An 18,926-nucleotide genomic window follows, 5' to 3' on the forward strand; every position below is an offset into this window, starting at 1 on the left:
TTGAAAAATAATTGATGCTAGATGTAAAAAAACATGTCTGGTGATATTTAAGACATTTTCAAAATGAAGCACATCAAGAATCTGCGGAAACTACCGAGACTAAGAAATACATTTAATATAGTTGATGAATGTTGTTATGAACAGAATTGTAATCATTCATTCCAAAACATTCATTTTTCATTTGACTTGAAGGAACCAATTAGAGTTCACTATGCACATGAAATGTATCTTATGACACAATATCCGAAAATAAGGGCACTGTGTCAATCCGAAGGCATAGGCAGTTCAATCTTAAAACATCCATCGGGTCACAGTCAAGAATTTGCAAGATAACTCATTTCACATATTACCAGATCTATGTAGAATGATGACAGAAAACTAAGATTTACCTTTTTAATAAAAAAATCATTTTGACACTGTTAAGAGTCAAGAGAACACCTAACATGATGCTTTTTACGGCTGCAGGGTAACTGTGGTGTTATGTGTCTAAACGGCTTGTGTATATTCTCACAGCATGTCTATCAATCAATGTCAGTGCTCTCTGGGATTCCTCTAGTCAGTTATCATCTGCATGATAATGAATAATAAGTGTGCCTCCTCTGCTTACATATTCATATATGCTTACAATGGTGGCATGGTCAGCAGGGGATTAAATTGTGTATTATTCATTTGATTTGCACACTTCAATAGAAAACAAACACAGAGAAAACACAACATTTCATTCATATTCAGTTTTAGTGCTGGTGAACATCTACTGTATACTGGCAGTTTATCCTTTATATAAAATAAGATGAGCCTGCATAGCAGACATTTGCATATTTATGCCCTTTCCATTCTTCTTTAGAAGAACCAAGTATAGAACTGGTCTCTCCTTCAAGGTGATATTAACTTCAAATGAAGAGTGAAAAATATGAAAAATAAGTTACAGGATTTATAAAATTCCTAATATTAACACACACTAGCACTCAGTTCAGCGAGGCACTGTGAAAGCGCTGCTGCTGCTGCTGCTGCTGCTGCTGCTGCTGCGCTATATTGTAAAGTAATTGCAACAGTATATATGTTTCTATTTGTTGTTATAATTCTATGATTGCTAGTTATTGTTTTAGAAGTTTTTTTATTATGTGCATATATAGAAAGGTATAAAAAAAACTGTTGAATTATTGGTAATGTACACTTAATAGTTAAAATATTTTCTAAATAAATAAATAATCAGGAATAATACATTGAAAGTTACCTCTCGTTTTCAAATATGTCCTGGGCATAGAGTTAAGATGTTTCGGCTTTCTATCAGTGAACCACAGCTATGTTTGTAGTGTGGCGTCCATAATTGTAGTTTTGTGTGTGTGAAAAACTACAAATATTTGGGGAATTGGGGGCATCCATAAACATTGGTGAACAAAGCTTAAGTAAGAATATAAAGAAAAAATCCATTTGGGGGAATTTCTGCTTCAAAGACTAGTCTGTGAACATACAGATGTAGCAAGACTTACTGTTTTTGGTGCCACGATTGCATGCAGCAGCAGTGGTGTGGTCCGGCGGCCATTTCAATTGTGGTCCCGAGAACAGTAAGTGGCCTGGGAGGAATAACTCTGCGGGGATCCATGCTACTGAATGGGACCCCACAGCTATAATCCTTCCAAGCCATCTGCCAGCGACCAGTCTGGAAGAGCTACACAGATTGACAGAAAGCAGTCTCTATCCGTGTCTCCCCAGAGCAACTGAGACGGTAAGAAGCAGGGTGAAGCAGTCCATATCTGTTCTTCCCCTTGATGATGTAGATGTTAGAATATGGATATCTACGTCATGAGGGAGAAAACTATAGGACTATGGAACAGAAGGGATAGACAGCACTCCAAAATGAAAGTGAACTTAATGCAGGGTGCAAAAGGAACAAAGAGGACCCTATTTCCTCCAAAATAATAACCAAAATAAGAAATATGTTCCAACACACACTGACTTATGAAATACTCTCAAACGTGGGGATAAGCCAAAAATGAAAACACCACAGATATACAAATGGCCTACAAATACAGAAATATTGGGGAACAACACAGGGGAAGGGCGAAAGACAAGGAAAACCACAAGGGGAAAGTGGGGGGTGGGGGGGATAAAAGGTGGGGAGGGGTGTAGGGGGCAACGTTTCGGGGTTACGACCCCTTCCTCAGGCCCGTCCCCTCAGGTCCAATGGGACCAAAGGTACTTCCCATACCCTGTGTCTCCAACAGAATAATGCAAACCCAAAGCAAATAAAGGTTATACTAATGCAAATGCAGAAATGCATATTGAAGGCAAATAAAATCGAGATACAGCAAAGAGGATATAAGTCCAACCGTAAAAAGTCCTCAATACGTGACATGCCAACTCTCTCTCTCTTGCTGATCCAAACGGGGGTTGCTTAGCATAGTCCTATGTGCATTATACTATTAGGGACTTTGTCACAGAGATGAGCACACATAGCCCCCCTTTATTACAGCCTGGCCAAAGTTCAGACTGTAATATGGATCGTTTTTTCCATTAACCTGGCTGTTTTTATATGCTACAGTGCCAGCTAACACATAGCAGCAGTATCACGCATGCGCAGATGCACTATCCTCAAGCTGAACCGGCTTTCCTGCAGTCACGCTATTTATTTAATAATTTATTCGTAGCGGAGGTTTTTATATGCTACAGTGACAGCTAGCACATAGCACCAGTATCACGCATGCGCAGATGCACTATCCTCAAGCTAAACCGGCTTTCCTGCAGTCCCGCTATTTATTTAATCATTTCTTCGTAGCGGAGGTTCGCACGTGCGCAGTTCAACTATCACTGGTGTACTATGCGTTCCATTTGGCTCAGGCGCCCTCTCTGGCAATGTGACACGCGCCACTGGGTCCTGCTATTCACCCATGACCCGCGCATACGCAGTGAATGCATTTCATCACACGGGCGGTTCCCTGCGTTCCAGGCAACGCTGAGTGCATCACAGGTATGAGAGAGGCTTACATTATGTTTACTATGTACCATGCAATTATTGGGATGTGTTGCACCTGTAAGTTATAGGTTTTTGAGGGTATTTATATGTGTTCATGTTCACTCTGAAGTCAAATCAACCTTGAGAAAGGTCCCGCTTGCGGACCGAAACGTTGGTATGGTGTCTTGTTAACCACAATATTTTTTTTATTTTTTTTTTAAACTTAATTTTTATTAAAAAAATTTAGGGAGAGGGGAGAATGAAGAAAATAAAAAATGGGGGGAGGGAAGGGTACAAAAAATAGAGATGGGAGAAAGTACACATTCATTTACAATTTTACCTAACAAGACTTCTTAAAATATTCTATCACACAGTATATAAATATCAATTATTTTTTTTTATTACAAAATTAAGTGGGTATTCATTTCTGGTTGATTTCTGGTTGATTTTCACTCAGAATCCAAGGTAACCACACCTTCTGAAAATCTGTGTAGGTGTCGTTATTAAGACTAACCAGTTTTTCATGTAGCAAATCTGCCAGACTTTATTTTTAACTTTGGGAATTGAGGGAATAATTGTTTGTTTCCATACTGCCGCTAATTTGCGTCATGCGGCTGAAGATATGTGGCACAGTAATTTATTTTCAGGTCTCGTGAGGAGGTAAATGGTTTGTTTAAAAGAAATAACCAGGGATCCATTGGTAGGTCCAAACCAAAAAACCTTTGTGACCACATTTTGATTTCCAGCCAATAAGCTGCTATGAATGGGCATCCCCACCACATATGTATAAATGTGGCTTGGGTTCCACATCCTTTCGGACATATAGTTGGGTACTCTGGGATGAATTTAGCTAGTCTCATGGGGGTTAAATACCACCTCATCATAACTTTATAGGCATTTTCTCTAATTGTGATAAACATTGATGATATGGCAACCTTTTGAAAAATATCATTCCAGTCTTCCATGTCTAATACCTCCCCCAGGTCATCCTCCCATTGTAGTATATATTTCAGTTTTTGATTCATTTGTGGAGGAGAGCTAACAAAGTATCCATACAATTTATATATCAGTCCAGATGTGTTACTATCTGCTAGACAAAGTGACTCAAATCTAGTTAGCAATTCGGGGGGTCAGATTTTGTTATAAAAGGCTTTCAATTGAAGGTATTGGAGGAACTGATTGTTTGGGATAGTCTTTTCTTTGTGGAAATATTCAAATGGTCTGGGAAATCCTTCTGAACCTACATCTTTTAATCTTGTGATACCTGCTATTTTCCAGTCTATAAACCTATTACGGCCTATTCCTGGACCAAATTCTGGGTTATCATATAGTGGTGTCATACGTGTATTCCGTGTTGTAAGGAAGTGTCGATTTGCCACTGAGTTCCATAATTTGAGTGAGTGGGCTATAATTTGGCTGGATTTGAGTATTTCGGGTCTCTTTCTCACTGGGGTCCATAGAAGATTACTTAATTCGACTGGGGCAACTAAATCCGTTTCCAATGATACCCAGCGTCTATGGACTGGATTAGAGTGCCATAGTATTAGTTGGCTTGTTTGGGCTGCTTGGTTATAGGACATAAGGCATGGTAGTCCCAGCCCTCCTGTTTTGTTTGGTATATTTAAGATTTTCTTACCAATTCTTGGTGTTATATTTTTCCAGATAAATTTGTTTATAATAGACTGTAGAGTTTTAATTTCCTCCAATCCCAATGGAATGGGTAGAGTTTGGAAAAGATACAGAAGACGGGGCAATATGTTCATTTTTATACTGTGTATTCTGCCTATCCATGATATAGCGTGGCCGGACCACTTCCCAATATCAGACTTAAGAGCTCTTAAGACCTTTGGATAATTCTCCCTATACAGAGAACTATAATTATTTGTAATAAATATCCCTAGGTATTTGATCGTATTCGTTGCCATTTAAAATCAAAGTTTAAAGCAATCAATTTAATTTGATCTTTAGTTAGATTTATATTTAGTGCCTCAGATTTGTTACTATTGATTTTGAAACCTGAGATATCCTTAAAAGAAGACAGAGTGGAGAATAAATTTGTAAGTGAAGTTTGAGGTTTGGTTATTGTAAGGATCTCATCATCTGCATAAAGTGCGATTTTGTATATCTGACTCTTCACCTGAACTCCTGTTACATTTGGGTTGTTTCTTATGTTTGCAGCTAGTGGCTCCATACAGAGGGTGAATAGCAGTAGAGATAAGGGACATCCCTGTCTGGTTCCATTTTTTATAGGAAAAGTCTCAGAGGAGAAACCTTGGGAGTATATTTTTGCCGATGGTGTAGTGTATAAAGACTCGATGTCTCTAAGGAAAGGGCCTTCCACTCCAAATGCCTGCAATGTTTTTGACATGTATTTCCAATCGATTCGGTCAAACGCCTTTTCTGCGTCAAGGCTCAGGACCATCGATGGTATTTTATTTTTAGTAGCTAATGACACCAACTCAATAATGCGTCTGGTATTGTCCGCAGCTTGTATCCCACCTGGTCCGGATGAACCAGAGATGGGAGAACTTTATTTAATCTATTAGATAATATTTTGGAGAATATTTTTAAGTCTGAGTTTATTAAAGAAATTGGTCTGTAGTTCTTACAGTCTGTAGGGTCTTTTCCATCTTTATGGATTAGTGTTATGGTTGCCTGGAGCATACTGTTGGGAAATTGGGAGTCTATTAGTATAGAGTTGAACATATTTAATAGTACTGGGGCGAGGATATTAGAGATTTTTTTATAGTATAAGTTCGAGAAGCCATCGGGTCCCGGAGCCTTAGCCGGTTTGAGATCTTTAATAACCGTGAGAACTTCTTCCCTTCCCTTCCCCCTCCCATCCTTTTCCCACCAGGTGTATCGAAATCCTGAAGAACCCAACCCTCTCTAATAACGTGTCTGGTGCATTGTAAGAAACCCCAACCCTTTCAAATACTGAGTTTGAGATCAGATGCATAGCAACTAACCCCAACCCTCTCTAAGAGAGCATCTGATCTCAGATGCATTTTAAATTCTTCTGTATTTGGTACCATTTTCAAAAGACCTGGAAATTGAAGGGAACCCTTTACAGATGCCCGGGGAACCTGTTAAAGAACATTGGGTTAGGGGAATAAGTGTGAGGGACCTTACTGAAGTGTTTACTATTTCTGTCCCACACGGCAACAGCAGCCCACGCTTATCACTGTTTTTTACTCCATTTTTGCTCTGTCCAACGCTGTTTTTAATTGTAATTGGATGTGTTGTTCAGGAGATATAAACATTTGAAATATTAAGTGTCCACGAGGTCAAAGCAGTACTCCTCCACCTCCATAAACCTACATGTATGTTAGTTTAACTCATATAATGTTAGTATCTTGCCCCCTGAGTATATCCTGTTCTTTTTTAATGATCTTTTAGAGTAAAGAATCGTGAAAACTGCTTGGGGATTTGACAATGAAAAAAAGGATATGTCAGTTGTAAAATAAAAATAAAACATTTTAGACTCTATGAAGAACAAGAACTTAAATGGTTATGTAGACTACATATAAAAACTGTATCTAACCAGCTTTTTTAATTTAAATTTTAACCTAAGCAGTATATTTACGGGTTAAGTTGTCCTTCAAACTGAATTGTACAGGCTAACAGAAAATAAACCCAGTTCCCCATTTCCTAACTTCCAGGAGACATTAGGTAGACTTAGAAATAATGACATAAACCTCCTGCTAAAGAAGAAAGAACAATTTGCCCTATTGTGTACAACTATCAGGTTATACCTAAACAGCAGCCTTCTGTTATCAGTATAAAAGACTGAAACAGAAAACACCCCTTTACTTTCTCTGCCTTGATGAATGACTTAATCATGGCACAATTTAGTTGAAGCTCATCGCTACATAGCTGATGCGTGTTGATGACTTGACTGAAAGCAAACTCTCAAAAAGCCATAATATTTATCTGCACACAAAAAAAAAAACATTTAAAAAACTCACTGATATCGTCACTCTGACTTATTTAGAATGAAATGTTCATCTTATTGTATATTTGGTAAAATTATTTTCTAAATAATTACCAGAGCGATCTTATGAACGTGACTACAAAACACTTGCAATGTGATCTGGAGTCGGAAGTTTAGTTTGTCACTGTAAATTGTTCCAAATTGAAGGAATGGATCATTTTCTTGTGCATTTGGAAAATCTACTTAGCATATTCAGTTTTTTGTTTTGGTGAAAGAGAAAAATGTCATATTTGAATAGAGCTTCCAGGCATATCTTCACTGAAGATGCCTTACCGTTAAATCCTAAACACTGTTGTTCAAATCTGAGTATTAAGTCATGGTGAAATAGACACCCTTTTAACAGTCTCTTGTCTGCAAAAATAATTTCAGTAATTAGTCAGGTTTATTTCCTGTTAGACAGTTTTATACATCAAAATGACTGACAACAATAATCAGGTTAGGGCGATAAAAATCATTATTTTTTCTGTGTATTCTGTTTAATGTGGTCTGTACCATGATTATTGTAATAAATCACTACATGTGCTGGTTTCTTAAATGACTGTTTTTCTACATTTATTTTAGAAAACTATGCTAACAAGGAAACACTACGAAGGGGGAATTGTCTAAAGCAATATGAGCATGCATTATTAATGCTTAAGGCAAATTGATTTCTGCACTATAGTTCTTTGTGGTGATATATAAATTGCATGCATAGCTGCAGGCCCTGATAAACATGGAGAGAAGTATCCTGGTTTCCCAGGTGAAAAGCTACTGAAACAGGCAATATGACCAAATTAATTGGACTAATCAGTGAAAATATAGTGACACTAGTACCTAAAATGAACCTGTTCTGTTAGGAATAGATAATGTTAAGAATGGTTATACGCTGCAGGGATTTAGGAAAAGCTCTGGCTTTATAATAGCTTACTACTGCATGAGCTATAAATCAATGTCGGCAAAAAAGGAGTTAAGGTTTTAACAGGGTGAACCCAGGTTCACCAAAAGCTTATGCTTCTATTATTTTTGTATACCGCGTACTACAATCCTATTGGCAGTAGTTGCTGGATTGCAAGAGGTAAAGTAAGTCAGGGCTATCAGCCAATTTATGATTTAATAATGACTTATTTTAATCTGTTTCCATTAACAATAACATTTTGTTTAAATACTTACTCTTTCCATGCGCAATGAATTAAATAAATGTCTACAATTTGGTTGACTTTCTGTTTCCTGAGTTTCAGATTTCATTTGTTTAAATCGGTTTGCAGATATACATTTTAAATAACAACATTGTTGTACCCACTTCAGTATTGTGTTGCATCAAAATATAACCCTCTGCATAAAGAATAACAAAAGGTTTGAGTTTAAACTAAAATACTAACATATATGTGCACCGTTTCAAGAGATGTCAATTCATATTGTCGGGATCAATGTGCAAGGGAACCAAACATGGTACTGTAGCTATGTGGAATTCATGGAAAGGCTGCCAGAAGGAACAATGAGGCATAGGAAAAATGAAATCTGATGTATGTTTGCTGTGCAGAGCATTTTCTCTGCAGTTGTTTGGGATTGAAGCCAGAAAGGGAATTATTGCAGCAAACAAACACAACGCAACACTCAAGAATAAATGACAGTAGAAGTACATAGTCAACATCTCGGGGCTCAAAATTAAGTACACCGTTCAAGTAAACAGGGTTTTTTTTTTTTTCATTTGTTTTACACTTAAAAATAGCATTGCTTCTTTCCTGCAAGTGAAAAATACTGCTAACACACCGTTGTAAGATTTGACAAATTAGAGTTTGATGCTAAATCAGAATGAAACAACAGCCAAGAGAAATGTCTGGATGTGTTCTTTATGATGATCAAATTCTGACCCAATGTTACAAAGACTTGCCGTAAGTACAAAATTGAAGGGAATCTAAAATAGGATACCATGACTTTAATGCTGTTAGCAGCTTAGACACAGCAAAGTGAAATGATTGAGGTGCCTGGACAACCTATAACCTCTATTTCTAACTAGATTATCCATCAACTTTAAGAACTCAGGTTTCAATTTCTTTCCTTCACATTGTAAAGTGAATTGTGCTCAGCCACAAGAGTGTCTGGTCAACTATGCCGACACCCACTAGCACCTAGCGATTATGGATGAAACCTTATTAAAGAAAGTCATTTTCGTTTCCTAAGGATTATAAAATTGCAGTTAGCATCTACAACAGTAGCAATTGTAATGAAAAAGTACTTCACCAAAATGCAATACTAATTTTTATTGAACTATAATCTACATTTGTTTTACATTTAAAATATCTCTTTTTTCTTTGAAAAAAAATTGTCTTTTATTTCTAATTGCTAAAGCATAACACATTCCCCTTCCAAAATGACAAGCTAGCAATGTTGGCATTTGTTTCCGATGATGATTATTTAACCATTTATTTTTTAAACATTTCAGATTCCTGCGATACTTTCTTCACATAAAATATGTTAAAAAATGTTTTTAATTTCCAGTGCACGTAATAAAACTGACAGGTTGCACGGCCACTTACCATATTTTGGAATTGCCATCATCCATGTAACAGTTTTATATCATTCTTAGTGGCGGCTTAACAAATTGGCATAGCTTTGCAACTTTAAGCCTGAAAGCATAACTGCTTTCTGTCTTAAAGACAACACAGAATGTATTGACACATATGTAACAGCAGAACAATTTCCAAGTCTTTTCTGATGCACTGTACTGTATATGGCCTGAAAGTGTTGGGGCAGTAGTAGCACCTGAGGAAAAACACCATGCATACTGCCCTGATAGATGCCTTCTATAATTTGAAACCGAAAATAAAAACCGTTCGCACATTTCCCTGGTCCTGCCTGGCATGTTGCTGTTTGGTATGCATTTAAAGAAGCTGTGCACTGCAGGGAAAAAATGTCTGCAAGTTGCAGTGATCAGAGCTGAGTTTTCCTCTAGTTTTGCACCACTATAATTTGACACCATCTTTTTACAATAAACATAATCAGTGTTTATTATGCCCCAACGCTACCTTATTTTCTTATGCTATCCTCACCGCAGGACAGCTGAAAAGTTCCTATTGTGCAGATGGACTTTTAAGAAAGGCATGCTTGTAGTAGGTCTATGAGAGAGATATTGCATTCCATGTTTTTTTATTAAAGTAGGAATCCCAGCTGCTAGTTCTTTGTTTTATTTTGTTTTTAATCTTACCTTCACCGGAGCCGATCAGTGGCCCGACGTCCTTGGACCCCAGGTTCTGGAGATTTGCATTATTTTTTTTTTTTTTACCATTTTGAAACACACACAAAAAATATATATATGGCATTGAACTGCAAGCATGGCCACCCTGCTCACCAATATAAAGCCCCAATGTCACCTCCTGAAAGACATTGATGTTTTTCTATTGGCCACCTGAGTTAGCTCTGATCCCGGCAGCTATATTGGGGCCCCAGTTTGCCCAGTGAACCCTGGGTCCACCAAAGGTTTGCAGCACTGGAACAAGAGGGTTACAAACATCAGGGGACCAACGATGAGCTCCAGCAAACAACGATTGGCTAAGATCTTTTTAAAATAAAAATAATTATATCTCAGATTGCTGTTTTACGGCAAGAAAATGCATCAGCTTTGTTAATATGTGACTTGCTAATCAAGGCAACAGCACCCACCTTTTCTGTACATCATTTAATCTATGCCCCACAGAAACAACTACAGAGAAAATGTATATTTAAATATATTACCAAACATAAACTACTCAGGATTGACTTTTTTTTAAATCAAATCTCTGAAAAAATCACATAAAAAAAAAAATATCACATGATTTTCCATATCTCAAAATTTTCTTAAGTTGGAAATGTTAACGTTAGTTAAAACAAATTCTGCTACTCACACAAAGATAATAATCAATCATTTCCCATCAAAAAGTTGCTGTAAGTGCTGGCAGGAATTGTAACCCCTAATAGTGTGTTAATTGAAGGCTAATACACACGTTACACTAATAGAATTGAGAAATATTTTTGCTAATATTTGGTTTAAAATGGCTCAATATGTATGTCAATGACAAGAATGGAAATACAATCTAAAAATTAGATATGACATTTTCAGAAACCATGGTGAAATCCACTGAAATTACCATTCTTGTGTCAAAGAACTGAAATATAAAATGTAATCCTTCAAAATGTCATAGGGGTATTATTTCAGTGCTATGTGTAACCTGACGTAAATAGTATTTTCTTTTATTCCTAGATAAACCTTTTATTCCTAAGTAGGTATCATAGTATAAATATACTACTACGTATCATGATATATAAAAAAAATGATTTACAGTATATTAGCTGCATTATCATAAATGTAAGTGTTTTGGGGATTGTCAAAAAGCAAATCAGAAAAATATATTCAACTCACGTTCACACGTGTCTCCTTTTTGCTGGTATCCTGCTTTGCAGATACACTTCCCTATAGGGACCAACCATTCTCCTTCAGCACTGCAATGCATCCTGGGAGAATTATCTGCTTCTTCTTCTGCATTGCTTACACAAGTTCCTCTTACTTCAACTAAGGAGGAAAACTCAGAACCAGTAACGGTGTCTTGAAAAATTGCTAAATTCTCAATAATCGACCAGCACTTTTTGTAGTAAACTTTCACAGAAACCAAAGCAATGCAGGCTCCAACGTCCTGAAATGCCAGGTAAAATCCTTTTTTGGAAAGAGGTCCGATCTCCCGCACCTCTGTGTTAAGTTTCATTTTTCGTTCCCCAAGGTCTCCCTGGGTAAAACTTTCATCTGCAGCAATAGTGTCTATTTTCACATATTGATTTTCTCTCATGTTTCTGCCAGTATTGTAATCTGTTTCGTAATAATACAAGTTAAAGGTTTCCTTGCAAGTTCCCAGTACGCCAGGAAGACTATTACAATCCCTTAATGTGAACTTTAGCTCAACAAAAATCCTTTGTGCGTTCCCTTTTGCAATCCAGTTAGTCCGCAGCCAGTTGTTCTGGTTGGGTTCCAGGACTTGACATACCTGATATGTTCTAATTGGTGTGTAATTTTCATCCAATCCACTGATTTCTTCCCACTAAAAACAGATAGAAAAATGAATATCAGTAAAATAAACAGACTTAATATTATTTAAAAACTCCAGGGCTGGAGATGCTTCCAATAAGTTGCATGCGTCTTCAGCTCCCACGTGCATATACTGTAGATGTTTTATCTATTAAATGGATCATTGCTCACAGCTCATGTCCAATTTCTGCAATAACCTTGGATCTGACTCAGTACAGAAGAAACTACGAATACAGAGATACTGTACTAAGCAAGATCCCAAATTATCTGTTTTGGAAAAAGAAATTGATGGTGAAAGAGACATTTTGAATTTGCCTTTCTTAATGTCAACTAAGTTAACTGCTTTGCATCAATTAGGCCCTGTTTACATCAACTAATATGGAAAATGGTACAGTAACAGGGGTTGAAGGTGGAGTTATTTGGTGCATGTGTTAATTAATTTACCATTTCAGATTGTTTTTTTTTGCTCCACTTATATCAATTAATGCAAAGAATTGATCTGGAATGATAAATCATATGTTTGAAACATTAAAGCATACGCTACTATCTATCCCACAGTGTTGGATAGATATGTAATGACCACAGAATGTTAATGAAGACTGCTTCATAGATAACTTTTTTTTGGGGGGGGGGGTTAATGTATCAATACCAATTTGTAGCAAATGGGTGGAAATAGCGTCATTTATTATGTTGCGTCTTTGTCCATAAGGTACATTACTCCAAATTTTGCCCCAATATCTCTGTGATCTGTTGAATATTAACAGGTTATTGAGGGGCTATATGGAGCACATTTTACAATGGGATGTGTTAAATTCTCCTTCACTGTGCAGCACATCTTCACTATTTGCTAGCGTAAAAAAAAAGTGCTGTAAATCTGGGGCCCTATGAACTTCCTTCACTATTCTTCTGCATCAAAAATAACAAATATGTTCTTACATTTGATGTAAAAAGAAGCAGGAAATACTGCAGTGTCAAAACAAACATTTTTGTGTCTTGATGCATCACTATTAATTTCCACTGCAGTTGTGCACCTTACTGGTATGGTAACCCATATAATGTTCTATGTATTGAGGTAGTAGAGTAAACAGGTCTCTCCTATGAGTGTATGGTATCCAATTACAGTACTTTATATTGTGGGGTTCAATACACAACTGCAAAGTACTGTAATTCTGCAGGTTGCCAAGTTTACCCTTGAATCTATATCTTTATTTCTGGACCAGAGGTAAGGTTAGAAATTGTGCATTCTGTTTTTACACATGCATTGACCAAGCCAAAAGAAAAAGGTTCCAGAGGACAAAATATTGATTGGTTATAGCATGATATAGCATGATTGAATGGTATTGATTTGACATTTGACAAATGAGAATACAATGGGGGAGTTACCTGAAGCTTTATTTATGCTTTAAGGCAAAGGATTTACAAGCTGTACTTCTGAAAATATGAAAAGGGAATATCGGGGACTAGAGCCTACTAAGAGTAAACAAGGATACATCTCCCTCAAACAATCTGTAGACTCAAAAACCTTTAACAAGTACATTGATTTTTTTCCCCTTTCCTTAATCATACCATAGTTCTTACTATGTCTGAATCAACTAAATTACAAAAAAATGTTACATGTCCTGGGGGTTCAATCACTATATATATACACACACACATATATACACACACACATATACATATATATATATATATTTATTTTTTAAACAAGAACAAGTATTGTCTAACAAAAATATATATGCTTTTACAATCTAAGTGTTACTAGCATAGATTACAGATGTTGCATGAAGCATGTATGTAACTACATTAACTTTACCTTTGGAAATCAATAATAACGAACTGTCACAACTTCTCAATGCATGTCTTTATTTTATATTTGTTATACAATGTACAATACAACTAATAGGCTATGGTTAGTCCTATCTGGTCATGTCATCTTAAGAACTGAACAACAGTTTCCTTGTTGATGGTCATATATATATATATATAGTTCGCCACGATGTTAAATCCACTCGCCCGGGGCGTGCAAATGCATAGGTTTGTCAAACACTGTGTATATATATATATATGTGTGTGTGTGTGTGTGTTTGTGTGTTTGTGTGTGTGTGCTCATTTGCATGTCATTTCCCAGAATCCCTTCCTGCAGTGGGAGCACTGTATGTTACGTGATAATGGTTGAAATGCAGGGTTGCAGACCTGTCTAAGACATGTGAATGTGCTCACAAGTGCTATTCTTTATTTTGTGTATATATATTCAAACTTTTATTTTGTAAAGAAAGGGAATATACTTCAAATATTTTAAGTTGGCTGTGAAAGACTCCATACACATGATAGTCATGTACTGTGCCTTGCTACTCAGATTAGTATTTCGTGGTCAGATAACAAATGGGATGGAATCTGCTCACAGAAAGAAGTCATAAAAATGTGTTTATCACAAAACACAAACATATATTTTACTTTTTGCATCACAAACCATGTATGGGTTCACTATACTTAAAGAAAAGCCAAGTACAGTATTTAAATAATATGGTGATATGTGATATGATTTCCTTTTTAAATTAGGTTTTTTTAAATGTGTAAATTGCTATAAAGCAGACAGATAACCTCAAATGCTATCTTGAAGACACTGTATGTCAATAACTGACAGTTAATTCCCTAACTGTTCTAAAGATCCCTTCTGGATGTTGAACTCAGCCAGAGATTACAATATCTGATAGTTAATCCTTTGCCCCTTGGTAATTATTTCCTAAGTACTGAACTATCCAAAGCATGTTAACTTGGAATATTTAACCATATGCATCATCATACTCAAATTGAAGCAGTAAAAGCGAACATACAGTATAGAGATAGTGTGAATACTCTAGAAATTAAGACATCTGTTATCTGTGGTTTCTACTCACAGCTTTAAAATAGGCTTAATTGGTGTATATGTATTTATCCTCTGTGTTTTATCTGTAAATATATTTATACAGAAGTTTTGACCTTGGCAATGAATAATGGTGTAGTAGTACTCCTTATACAAGGTTACAGAAGAATGTCATATAATTAACACAGTGCAACCTACATTGCATGCACTAATTAACACAATAGAAATTCCAGATGCTCTGGTCCTGTTTTCTTAGTGCAAGTTATAGTTCCAGAGAAAAGAGACTCCTACAGTTTGTTTGATGCACTTGGAACAGTTTTGCTATCGCATTCTGTTTTCTGTTGATGTTGTTTAGGAGAGAACTTACCCCACTAGAAGGTGAAGAGATCCATTCCAATTCTGTCTGTTGTGCTTTGGAATCCAGTAATATAACTGTAAAACAATAAATATTAACATGTATGTTTAAGAATAATGCACAATTTATCAGGGTAACATAAAAGAAAAATAGTTAGTAGAGGAAAAACATGACCACTTAGTGTGTGAAAACAAATAGTAATTACAAAATTAGTGCTGTTTTCAAAATGTTTCATTTACATTTACACCCGCTTTTCATATCTATTATTTCTTTGTTTTGCCATGAGTATACCTTAAGCAACAAAATAAGCAAAGTGAAAATGTAACAAGAAATCGTGACTTGCGTTGTAAAACTTTTATTAGACCGAGGATGTAACTAATAAGTCTGCAGTTTGATTGGGTTATGATTAAAAAACTGAAATACACAGAAACGTATGTCATGTAGAAGTACAGTAGCTCTGAGTCTGAATTAAAAACTACCGGTATAGTCCATTTAATAGATTTACTATGGTGTACAATTATCTATATGTACTGGCTAAGTAACAGAAACCTGGTACTGAATTATTATAAATATTGAATACAAATGCCGAACAAGAAATAAAAAGTACAGTATACAGTTTCCAGAATATTTCCAGAACTCTCTAACGTAATAAAAATATTTCATAAAAAAAAACACCACAGACATTTGTGATTTATTGTATTCCATGAGCAAGAACAAGTTCAAATGTTTTAAAAAGTTGATCAGTGGTAGTTTTTATTTTAGCAAGATGAAAAAGCTGTTTCATTTCTTTATGACGATTTAAAAGGGGCATATAGTGGAAATCTTCTATTCCTCTAAATAAATAACTGTTACGTGAACATATAGGAGGGTTATGCAAGATTGGTATAATATATATATATATATATATATATATATATTTAATCTTGGATTTTATACATACACACACACACACATATATATATATATATATATATATATATATATATATATATATATATATAAATATTCAATCTTGGATTTTATACATACACACACATATATATGTGTGTGTATGTATAAAATCCAAGATTGAATATTAATATATATATATATATATATATATATATATATATATATATATATATATATATATATATATATATATATATATATATCAAATTACAAAAAAACTCTAGCATTTTTTTAAAACCTTTATAGAAGTTTTACCTGACTTTGAGTTATCACCTACATTTTAAACTTTGTAGAATCATGAATAATATGTGATTCACTATCATTTATGAAAAACAGCATGTTTTGCCCTCTCTGTAAAGAAGTACCCATGTTAAATATACTCCACGTAGTTACACTAACAATACACACAAGTTTATAGTCACATAACAAGCTGTGAGTCCTGAGCACAAGACTAGAAGACACTTAGATAACCTTAAGACTGGCAATAGTGCTCTGGCATCCTACTAGGTCTCATCTCTGGAACAAAACATACCACACAGTATTCACATCAAAAACTACACTGAGACCTAATACTTGAAAAGGAGACTGCCACTCTAAAAAAAACACATAATTCCTACATTCCTGCATAAAAAGCTCACAGTGCCTAGTGCAAGGGAGAGCACCCATGTCACTGCATGTAACCTTATACATTGGCCTAAATACAAGCATTTCAATTTAGGTTTATTGTAAGAGATGTGTGTTCAGGTAGTAAAAAAAGGAACTAGAAAAAAATTAGGAATAGCATGCTGTATTTGTGATTGATTGGTATTAGTGTTGTATAGTTCACAGTGATAATAATAATATTAATAAACATTTAAATGAAAATGATGGGGGATGAGGGGGATATATTCACCGACTCTAGTTTGTCTGTCTGTCTGTCTGTCATTTGTAACCTCTATCTGCATGGCAGTTCTTGGAAACAGTACTATTACACTACACATATCCTTTTTTTCATATATCTAATTTAATCTAAAAATGTTGTACCCCTCCCATTAAACTGTTAAAGCTGAATATTCTAAATAATCAAACGTTAGCTCCATTTATATTTTGTATAGTCTCTACTTTCCTAATGCGATTTCTTATATAGCATTCTTTAAAACCCGTAAAACCAAGGGTTAATTAAAAAAAACCCATTCGGTAAATGCACTGAAACCTTATAAAATATATGCTATATTTCCCTCCGATACACCCCCTTAAAACAACTGACTTCCCTAGTATTTTCTTATATCATTTACTCACTGCTCCCGGATTGTCCTTACTAAAGCTTAGTATGTGTGTGTCAGCAATACCCCCAAAGCACTGATTTCCACATCACTAACTGGGTGTAATGGTTCTACAATGAGACGTGTGGCGTCAAGCAGAAGAAAAATAAATAGATAGATTTCGCCTCAAAGGATTGAAGACAGATATTTCTACTCAGATCCTAAATCTCAACCTGCTCCAGGAAAGCACCGCTTCTTATCGCCCCCTGCACGCCGCCCCGGGCACCTTGTTGGATTGGGCAGTTTTTGTCTTGTTTGGCTAGAAGATATTTCATTGCTGACACAGAACTGGGATCTGCATAATGCATGCACAGGACTCTGGGGGCACTGTATGTTCCGCAATCTTCTCCTATACCCACATTTATTTGTCAGGATTACTTTCATTTTCGACAAACTGTGCACCCGACCTATAAAGTGATCTTTTATTTTGCATCTTTATTCTGCCCTAACTCTCCTGAAAGTTGAATCTCCACTAGCTTCTTAACGCTGAATTTTTTTTTAATTCATTACACCTGTTAAAAAATGCCAGCACATTGTCATGTCTTTTCTATGATCACAATTTACATTTACTATATATTACTTCTTGTCAACTTGTGTTAAACACTTTGGTTTATTCTAAAAGTTTGCTATCCTCAGTCTGCCTGGAGCCCCACAACCCCAATCCCCTACAGTTCCGCTCTTCTTACAATAATATGGACATAGTCAGTGTACAAGTAATGACTGTTCTGCACCAAAATAAAATGTATATATGCATTGCACATTATGAATGTGATAAATATTGCCGTTTTTTTGTGTATTTATTATGTCTACCATTTCAATGCATGAGCAACGTGAACTAGTTATTTACACAGCTGAGTTTTCCAGCAGCAGAAGAGCCAAGGTGCCCAGTGCAGGATGCCGCATCCCAGCACTCATACATTGTATGAAGTTTAGTCTTCCCGTGTATCCATAAAGAATATATTGTTTCAATACTGTCGGTCATTATGCTCCTTCTACAGGCGCTAGATGGTACTTTACCTCTCAGATCCCATCTAAACCCGTTTAACAAACACAATATGTATTATTAGCGTGTATTTGTAAAGCGCCAGCATATTCCGCAGCGCGGTACAATGGTGTAGATTTGGTGTAACCCGTGTGAAATGCTCTATTGTCTATTAGCGTAGTTACTACTTTCCCTCTTCCGAAAATGACATTGATAGCGGATCTTTCTTTCTTTGTTACCTCTCTTATTATTTTTTAACGGCGCATTGAGAAAGCCATGTGCAATGGGACGGTATAGTATATTGTGCAGCCTGAAAGTGCTACTGTCTCGTGTAAAATAACACATATAATATCTGCTGTACACCCAGGAGTCTCTCAAAACTACGTTGCAGACAGGATGAAGCTCCCTGCAGTCTGCCTTTCCCGTACTTCAAAATCCCCAAACGGCGAATTATAAATAGAGATCGTTCTTATTATAACTAAACAACCATGTCCT

General features: G+C 35.9%; 1 protein-coding gene across 4 annotated transcripts in view; it reads right to left on the minus strand.

The window, feature by feature from the left end:
* The window catches only part of EPHA7 (EPH receptor A7), a 215,052-nt gene that overhangs the window by 195,450 nt on the left and 676 nt on the right, over positions 1 to 18,926 (minus strand). For all 4 annotated transcript variants that reach the window (XM_075597475.1, XM_075597473.1, XM_075597474.1 and 1 more), the window contains exons 2-3: positions 15,210 to 15,274; positions 11,323 to 11,992 (exon numbers count right to left, since the gene is read on the minus strand). In XM_075597475.1, the coding sequence (XP_075453590.1) occupies positions 11,323 to 11,992; positions 15,210 to 15,274 (735 nt within the window). The remainder of the gene's footprint in view (positions 1 to 11,322; positions 11,993 to 15,209; positions 15,275 to 18,926) is intronic.

The sequence above is a fragment of the Ascaphus truei genome, chromosome 4 (genome assembly GCF_040206685.1).
Source record: "Ascaphus truei isolate aAscTru1 chromosome 4, aAscTru1.hap1, whole genome shotgun sequence".
NCBI classification, from domain to species: domain Eukaryota; kingdom Metazoa; phylum Chordata; class Amphibia; order Anura; family Ascaphidae; genus Ascaphus; species Ascaphus truei.